General features: G+C 35.7%; 1 protein-coding gene across 4 annotated transcripts; it reads left to right on the forward strand.

Moving 5' to 3' along the window:
* The first annotated feature begins 1,191 nt into the window (after nt 1-1,191).
* Nucleotides 1,192-9,084, forward strand: LOC120723246. 4 transcript variants are annotated; one of them, XR_005693693.1, is made up of 12 exons: nt 1,193-1,408; nt 1,579-1,623; nt 1,878-2,138; nt 2,273-2,518; nt 2,678-2,824; nt 3,391-3,456; nt 5,285-5,347; nt 5,618-5,674; nt 5,958-6,014; nt 6,109-6,174; nt 6,312-6,394; nt 8,002-9,084. XR_005693693.1 is itself a non-coding variant. In XM_040014588.1 (11 exons), the coding sequence occupies exons 1-10, from the start codon at nt 1,378-1,380 to the stop codon at nt 6,165-6,167; spliced, it is 1,032 nt and encodes a 343-aa protein (XP_039870522.1). In that variant the 5' UTR covers nt 1,193-1,377; the 3' UTR covers nt 6,168-6,174; nt 6,312-6,625. The 4 variants fall into 4 exon arrangements, 2 of the variants coding, with proteins under 2 accessions (XP_039870523.1, XP_039870522.1); XR_005693694.1 differs by having other exon boundaries at nt 1,192-1,408; nt 6,109-6,394; XM_040014588.1 differs by lacking the exon at nt 8,002-9,084 and having other exon boundaries at nt 6,312-6,625.
* The last annotated feature ends 387 nt before the right edge of the window (nt 9,085-9,471 follow it).

Below are 9,471 nucleotides of genomic sequence, written 5' to 3' on the forward strand. Positions count from 1 at the left end.
GATGCTTACATTCATTCCACCTTCATATGACCTTTACTGTCCAGTATAAAGAAAGTATAAACTGTCAACCTGCAACCTATTTTAGTTTTACCGCACCAGAATCCTACGTCAAGCTCTGACTGTTCTCATTTCCCTCTTTATTTGTGGAGGTAAAGTTCATCTACAATGTAGGCAACAGAAAATAGAGCAATAAAAAAAAACATTATTTTTTTCCACTTATGCTGTAAAAAAACGATTCAAGCTGAGTGCCTTCATTAGAATTGAAATTTAGAAAATAAGTAACACTGAATTTTTAAAACATTGCCCCCAGCAAAACGTTTGACCTTTTTTGACCTTTTTTTTTTTTTTTACCCTGAAGCATTTCTACAATTCCAATTTAACTAATGATTTTAGTTCATGGTTGTCAAAGGAGTTGGTAGCCTTTTGAAGAACCTGTCATCATCTTGTCTCATTGAGCAACCTGGTTACTACTAGTATATTTTATAACATTTAATGTTATATAAAATTGCAACATACAGTGTTTACTCTAGCTCCACAGAAAATTATTACCAAATTGGATTGTTTTTTTTTTGTTTTTTTGCTCATCAGTCACTTCATTAGGTACACTTGTTCAACTGCTCATTAATGCAAACATCTAATGAGCCTACAACATGCTAGCAAATCAATGTTTTTAGGCAGACATCAGGATGACCTGCTGGAGTTCAAGCTGAATATAACAACAGGAAATAATTTTTCAACCAAAATTTAGAAATAATGAGGCACCACTTTTGTGGACATCATTTTGATGAAAAGAGAAGATATTTCACATTTCACTTTCTAACTAAATGAAATCATTATGTACGCTCATGTGTACATGAACTATGTTTAAATAGCAGAATGCATTATTTTATGTTCTCTGTCTTATCTGTCTTATGGCTGAAAGAACTTCAGTGATTTGCTGAATGCCAGAAAAGATTTAAAATGTTCACTACTTCTGTGATATATCTCAGCATTTTACTTATTTAACCTTTATTTTTACAAGTAATCGCACTGACACTCAGTGTCGCCTTTACAAGAGAGAAATCTAAAAATAACAAAAAAATGTTTCCTGTCCCAGTGACGCACATACTACACCTAAACTGAGGATGTGAGCATAACAAACCAGCCTACAAGTTACACTAAACAGAGCCTTAACTGGTTTCATGTTCCGCCCACTGATAGTGAACTGAAACAAGGTGGCTTGACTTGACACAGAAGCCATTCAACTTCTTTGGATTATTGTATTCAACGTCACAAAAATATTTAATGTTAAAATAGATTTATTAGCAAGAAGATACCTCTGCTCACTGCTGTAACACTTCAGTTTACTCTGCAGTGTTTAGTCTGCAGCAAGACAACATGGACGTCAGAGCTCTGTGCATCAGACTGTGTGAGTACTTTCTCATTTCCACTTGACCATATTGCTTTTTTTTTTTCTTTTTACCTTGAGATACAGTAACCGAATGCATTTTTGTGATCCAGATATAAAATGTGATGACACGTTTACTCTTAGCTGTAAAAGTCAAAAAGAAAATATGAAACTTTGTTGTGTCTCTTTAGTGATGTCCAGCATGATTCTGCTGGGTGCACAGGATCTGAAAATTGGTGTGTACATGCTATTTTCTCATCTATATTAAAATTGTTAAACATTTTGGAGGAGAGAGCAATTCAGAAGAAAAGTTGTTGTTTCTTGTTCTTTTGTGATTTTAGCGAAACGCGTCCTGTGATGATTAATCATCATATGACTTATAATACACATTAAAAAATATATATATTTTTACTCTGTCATTATTAAAGTCTAGTACATCAGTTTAAGTAATAAGAATCTAAACTGAATCTTTCTTTATTCTTTGTTTCAGATGCAGTTTCTCTTCATATTGTTCCAAACAGACTGCAGTTCTTTGAATATGAATCCACAACATTTCACTGTGAAGAAGTCGATTATTGTGAAGTTCTGCATAAATTTAAAAGGGAAATAAATGCATGTAACAAAACTAACACGAGGACACCAACAGGATCATCCTGCAAAATGAGAACTCTTTATACAGACGACAGTGGAGAGTACTGGTATGAGACTGAAGGAGGAATAAGAAGCAACAGTATCAACATTTGTGTCACTAGTACGTTTGAAGAAAAATAAAGAAAGAACAACAACTTTTGATAAATTTTAATTACTTAATATTGGTTATAATTTAATATTGCTTTCTATTTAATGAAATTACATTAAATAAATATCAAATGTTTGTTGTTTCAGATGGTTCTGTGATCCTGGAGAGTCCTGCTGTTTCTGTGTTAATGGAAGAAACTGTGACTCTGAGCTGCAGAAACAAAACTGCTTCCTCCAACTTTACAGCTGATTTCTACAAAGATGGACGTCACATCCATAGAAGCTCCACAGGAAACATGACCATCCACAGAGTTTCAAAATCAAACGAGGGACTTTACAAGTGCAGCATCTCAGGAGTTGGAGAATCACCAGAGAGCTGGCTGAAAGTCTCAGGTGAGACACAAAGATATATGAAAATGAAGCAAAACTGTTGAGCCTGACACACTATTTAAAATGTGTCAGTCTGAATAAACACTGAACATCTGAAAATGAACATTTGGGGTTTTTTTTTGTCTTAACTGAACTCTTCTCTCTTTTCAAACTGTCATTTAGACTCTCAAATTGTGAATTCAACTACTAATCCAGACAGTCACATAGAGACGAGCCACGCTTCCCCTGCTGCCACACCTTGGATCACTGCTACGATTTTATTTCTTTTTCTCTTGATTGTGACCATGGGACTGTATCACTTTAGCAAAGGTTAGTGTGACAGAGGTAATGAAAATACTGAAAATATTTTCTTTTCATGCAAAGCTTTGGATTCAATGCTTTTGCTTTGCTGTACATACTAAACATATATGTTTTCTTTGCAACATTAATCTGGAATCGAGGCACCTTAAGTGTTCTGACATGGAAAAATTAAAAGTGATAATTGCATGTCACATATAATGTTTGAAAAATATCTTGTTCATTTTTCTAAACATAGATGGTTAAGGCACAGCTGAAGCTCAAACAGGTCAGAACAGAGATACTGTGTTAATATTTTCTGTTCATTTTTATTGTTCAGTGGAACAAATGTAATAATTATAATAAATACTTTCTGTACCTTATATTTGAGAAATTATTTTATGTCAGAACTTGAAATAATAATTATGATGATAGCATTTAGGAGATTATTCTCAGCCCAAGAGATGTATTGCCTAATTAGATTATGCATTGTTTTGAAATCAACATGCCTGTTGTGCACTACACTAACATCGTTACTCTAAAACGTAGTTTATCAGCGTTTTAATGATTTTTATGGTTTTGTGTTTCCATGTCCATAGAGGCCAGTAGAGTGAACACAGGTAGAGCAACATGTGCTGCTGCAAGAAAAAACAGGAAGAAGAAAGGTATGTTTCCGAGGAGTCGTTTAACCACAGTAGCACAATAGTTTTTCTATGAAGTCGTAAGCAGAAAAAAAGTGCACTGCGTGAATGTTTTGTCAGTGTGTATGTGTTATTTATAAATGTGCAGATGGTAGTGATAATTTCAGCTTAGTGAACTTACGCCTCAAATGAAAACCACATAGACTCCAAGTCTCTTTCAGATATGAACTGTATCTACAGTGAGAGCTTTGAGTTTCCTCATACAGCTCAGAAAGGTTACATGTGGCAAGAAGTACAACTTCTGACATGCATATCATTTCAACATGAATATTTAACACAGCTTTTAATTGAGCACTTAAAAAGTATAGGAGTTAAAAATTCAATGAAAGGTGAAAACATGAACACATATAACATAATTAATTTTAATTCAATTTTCAATTTTATTTATACAGCACCAAATCACAACAATAGTCACCTGAAGGTGCTTTATACTGTAAGGTAGACCCTACAATAATACATAGAGAGAAAAACCCAACAATCATATGACCCCCTATGAGCAAGCACTTTGGCGACAGTGGGAAGGAAAAACTCCCTTTTAACAGGAAGAAACCTCCAGCAGAACCAGGCTCAGGGAGGGGCGGGGCCATCTGCTGTGACCGGTTGGGGTGAGAGAAGGAAAACAGGACAAAGACATGCTGTGGAAGAGAGACAGAGGTTAATAACAATCATTCAATGCAGAGAGGTCTCAGTGCATCATGGGAATCCCCCAGCAGTCTACACCTTTTGCAGCATAACTTTTCTTCTGCCTGTCCCGTTTGGCTCTTTTGCCATCAGAATTATCGTCTAAAGGCAAAGAAAGATGCCCAACGGATTTACTTTACCAAATTGACCATCCCAGCCTTGCCGTAATGGTCCATTTGATTCACCTTTTATTGTTTATTTTATTTTCACTTACTGAATACGGGACAGACTTGACTGGAGGACAGAAGGGGAGAAAGAAAGAGGGAAAGAGAAACAGCTGAGAAGAGGGACGGGGGAGAAGGGCAAAAAACAAAAACCAACAGAATGGGCAGAAAAAAAAAAGAAAAGAAAAAAAATGCATATATCGATCACCTGGATCACCTGTTGAGAAAGAAAAAAGAAAACAAGCAGAAGAGAACAAGAGTAATAGAATAAACAACATCACAATGATATATGGGAATATGACAGTAAATACTAAATATTAAACATTATTGTGCAGCATAACTAAGGGAGGATTCAGGGTCACCTGATCCAGCCCTTAATATATGTTTTAGCAAAAAGGAAAGTTTTAAGCCTGATCTGAAAAGTAGAGTGTTAGTTTAATATGTGCATTGAAGAATATCCTGTTGAAAAATGACTCCACATTCCTCACAGTGTTACTGGAGGCCAAAATAATGGTATCCAGAGAATAAAAGGAAGGTTAGAGATTGGGCAATAATTAATTATGACCACTGGGTCTAGAGATGGCTTTTTAAGTAACGGTTAAACTACTGCCAGCCTGAAGACCTGTGGTACATGATACACAGTCAAATTTATGTCATAAAGTGACACAACAGCAATAGAATGATGTCAACGTCCATTTGTGTGTGTGTCTGTGTGTATGTGCGAGAGAGAGAGAGAGAGAGAGAGAGCGCGCGAGCGTGTGTGTAACTGTTAGTTATTTTATTTCTAACTAACCAAAAAGCTGCATTCTTAAATAACTGTGAATGTGAAATTTTGCTAAATTCAAATGAAAATCTATGAATATATTAAAAAGCAAACACGGATTATTGTTATTGATATTACTGTGGTTATTCATCCTCTCACTCTTATTGTTTCTCTCTGATGAAAGAAGATGCACTGTCGTCTACATCCATTTACTACAGCTTTGTCCCGAGTGACACTCAACCACAAGGTACGATTCAGTGTTATTAAAAGTCATTTGTTATTGACACTAAGATTAAGCAAAGCAGAAATATCACGTAGTATTTGAAACAATCTAAGGTAAATAAGTGTTTTATTACATAAGAAATGGGCTTCAAACTAATTTAATTTTATTATAGAACATATTCAACATTTTTCTTAAATTTAAACCACTGAATATAGAGGTTAGCAATCCTTGGTCATTGTCACTGATATTACTTTGGTCCTCTATTCTTATACTCTCACTGTTTCTCTCCATCAGATGCACGGTCCAATAGACCTATTTACAGCTTAGTCCAGGGGGACACTCAACCACAAGGTAAGACTCAGTGTGATTAAAAGTCATTTAATAGTGACACTAAGATTAAGGAAAAAAAAGGAAATATCACCTAGTATTTGAAACAATCTAAGGTAAATAAGTGTTTTATTACATAAAAAATGGGCTTCAAACTAATGTAATTTTATTATAGAACAACATATTCAAGATTTCCCTAAAACCTTAAATTTAAACCACTGAATATAGAGGTTAGCAATCCTTGGTCATTGTCACTGATATTACTTTGGTCCTCTATTCTTTCACTCTCACTGTTTCTCTCCATCAGATGCACGGTCCAATAGACCTATTTACAGCTTAGCCCAGGGTGAAACTCAGCCACAAAGTAAGACTCATTGTGATTAAAAGTCATAATGTTATTATGGTTACCTATCTTTTCACTATCACTCCCACTGTTTCTTTCGGTTTTATTGTATTAGATGAAGGTGAACTGTCTTCTAGAAGCTTTTACTACAGTTTAGCCCAGGGTGACACTTAGCCACAAGGTGAGACTCATTGTGATTGAAAGCCATTTAATAGTGATGCTTAGATTAAGCAACAGCAGAAACATCACCTAACAAGTGTTTTATTATATAGAAATATGGGTTACCAACTAATTTATTTCCATCTATTATCAAAGCAGAATCAGAACCCACCACAAAAATCCTCTCACCAGGTATAAACCAGCCAATAGCAGAGGATCCCTTTTATTCTCCAATCCAGACGGTAAGACTGGGGGCAGTTATGCCTTACGTGTTGCATTCAGATAATATGTGATGAAGATGAATAAATGGGTTTCATAGTGTAGACACTCCAATGCTAACTCCAGTGTTATAATATAGATATACAGTGGTGTGAATAAGTGTTGGCCCCATCCTGATTTCCTAGTGTTTTGTATTTTCATAATAACATGTTTCAGATTATCAAACACATTTTAGTAACATACAAACTCAAGTAAATACAAAATGTGGTTTTTAATTAACGATTACATTGATTGAGGGAGAAAAGTTATACAAACCTGGTCCTGTGTGAAAAAAATGATTGCCCTTTTTGTTAAATCAGGAATTAACTGTGATTAATCACATTGTTCGGAAAGCTTGGAAAGCTGTTTCACTAACAGTACTCAGGCCTGATTACTGGCAGACCTGTTGAATCAAGAAATCACTTAAACAGAACCTGTCTGACAAAGTGAATCTGCTTAAAATATGTCAAAAAAAACAATATCATCATCATCATCTTCTAAAGAAACACCTGAGAAACAATGTCACTGAAATCTATCAGTCTGGAAAGGTAACAAAGCCATTTCTAATGCTTTGGCACGCTAATGAACCACGGAGAGAGCCATTATACACAAATGGAAAAAACCTGGAACAGTGGTGAATCTTCCCAGGAGTTACTGGTCTACCAAAATTACTTCAAGAGCACATCAACGAATCATCTAGGAAGTCACAAAAGAACTCAAAGAACAACATTAAAGAACCACAGGCCTCGTGTTTCAGTTAAGGTCGGAGTTCATGATTCAACAATAAGAAAGAGACTGGGCATAAATGATGGAAGAATTCAAGGAGAAAACCACTTCTGAACAAAAAGAACCTATGTCTCACATTTGCCAAAAACATCTTCAAGACTTTTAGGAAAATATTCGTGGACTGACAAAACAAAAGTTAATTTTTTTGGAAGGTTTCAGTCACATGACATCTGTAATAAAACCTACAGCATTTCAGAAAAGAAACATCATAGCAACTGTAAAATATGGTGGTAGTAGTGTGATGGTCTGGGCTGTTTTCCTGTCTCAGGACCTCTACCAAAACATCCTGAAGGAGAATGTCTGGTCATCTGTTCGTGACCTCCAGCAAAGCAGACTTGCGTTTTACAGCCGGACAATGGTCCAAAACACACTAGCAAGTCCAAATGAAGATTTTGGAGTGGCCCAGTCAAAGTCCTGACCTCAATACTGACCTAAACTGAGTTGCTGTTGCATGACCTTAAAAAGGCGCAATACCATGTAGGTTTGGATTGTTTTCATCCTTAAAATGAACACCTGTATTTAGGAACAGCATTTTGTGTTTACTTGTGTTATCTAGCTCTAATATTAAAATTTCTTTGATCTGAAACATTCAGGTGTAACAAAAATACAAAAAAAACCAACTCAAAAATCTGGAAGAGTGCAAACACTTTTCACATCACTGTATATAGCGTATTTACCTATTCCCAAACTTGTGTTAAATAATGCTGCCATGAAATAATACGTATGTAGAAAAGAAACCTTGTTACAGTACAGAGTACAAGAAAAATATACTTGTTTTTTTTTTTTATTCCATTCTATCTTGCAGGTTGCAGAGTGATCTGATTGAAGACATAATCACATCTCAGTGAGAGATTTTGTAATTGAAGATTTTTCATTTGGTTTTGGTTTCTACATTTATAAATCGTGATAACTTTTGTCTAGTTGGTTAGACACAGCTGGCTGCAAGACCCACATGGTTATAAGTAGATATGAGGCTGAATGCTAATAAAAGCACCTGAATGCTAATAAAAGCACACTTGACCTGTCTGTTGTCTTCTATGTGTATGAATGCTGTTTACAAGAAAAGAGTCATTACAGCTTGTAACGCACACACTCACTGTGGTCAACCACTAATCTAAAATTGTTGCATTACATTTTTTCCCCAAACAGACGCATCACCTTCTGGGTGAGCCTAACAAGCTTGTCTCTAACTGAAATATGGTCTAGTACAAGATAAAACACAGTGTTGTACAAAAAAAACTTTACAACAAATGATTCATTGAATTTAAACAGGATTTGCGTTTACATGACACACCCATCCCTCATTGCAGTTAGACCTGGTGACTCACTTAAACAGAACTCATCTGATGAAGTGAAATACGCTAAAAGATCTCAACAAGCAATAATAGACAAGGAAAAAAAACTAGGACACTCAAAGCAACAAAGTCATTGACATCAAAATAAAGATTTTGGAGTGGTCTAGTCAAACTCTGGATCTAAGCAAACAAGAGTGGGCCAATTTCTTTTTTGCATAGGGCCAGGTAAGTTTGGATATTTCCATTAATAATCTAATCATCTTTTAAAAACTACATTTTTACTTTGGTTATTTTTGTGTTTTTCAGATTCACCACAGCCCTACCATAATGTTTACCTCATCTTGCAGACTGTGTTCATCAAGATGATGGTGGCTCTGCTGCTGCTGATGGGTCTACTTCACTATGGGAAAGTTGGAGCTACAACAACTAACTCATGTTCAACATCATGTAATTGTAACTGTCATTAAATCAAAGATGGCGGTGTGCTTTGATGCAGTGGTTTTCTGCTCTTCACGTTCGGTGCTTTGTTTTCTATATTTTCTACATATACAGTGGCTTGCAAAAGTGTTCGGCCCCCTTGAATTTTTCCACATTTTGTCATATTACAGCCACAAACATGAATCAATTTTATTGGAATTCCACGTGAAAGACCAATACAAAGTGGTGTACATGTGAGAAGTGGAACAGAAATCATACATGATTCCAAACACTTTTTACAAATAAATAACTGCAAAGTGGGGTGTGCGTAATTATTCAGCCCCCTGAGTCAATACTTTGTAGAACCACCTTTTGCTGCAATTGCAGCTGCCAGTCTTTTAGGGTATGTCTCTACCAGCTTTGCACATCTAGAGACTGAAATTCTTGCCCATTCTTCTTTGCAAAACAACTCCAGCTCAGTCAGATTAGATGGACAGTGTTTGTGAACAGCAGTTTTCAGATCTTGCCACAGATTCTCGATTGCAAAGACGCTTACACATATG

The sequence above is a fragment of the Simochromis diagramma genome, unplaced genomic scaffold (genome assembly GCF_900408965.1).
Source record: "Simochromis diagramma unplaced genomic scaffold, fSimDia1.1 OVJJ01000676.1, whole genome shotgun sequence".
Classification (NCBI taxonomy): domain Eukaryota; kingdom Metazoa; phylum Chordata; class Actinopteri; order Cichliformes; family Cichlidae; genus Simochromis; species Simochromis diagramma.

Coding starts and splice junctions, on each gene's coding strand:
- LOC120723246 (XM_040014589.1), top strand. CDS start 1,378: ATGGACGTCAGAGCTCTGTGCATCAGACTGT. Junction 2,139..2,272: donor TATCAACATTTGTGTCACTA/GTACGTTTGAAG, acceptor TTGTTGTTTCAG/ATGGTTCTGTGATCCTGGAG. Junction 2,825..3,390: donor ACTGTATCACTTTAGCAAAG/GTTAGTGTGACA, acceptor CCATGTCCATAG/AGGCCAGTAGAGTGAACACA.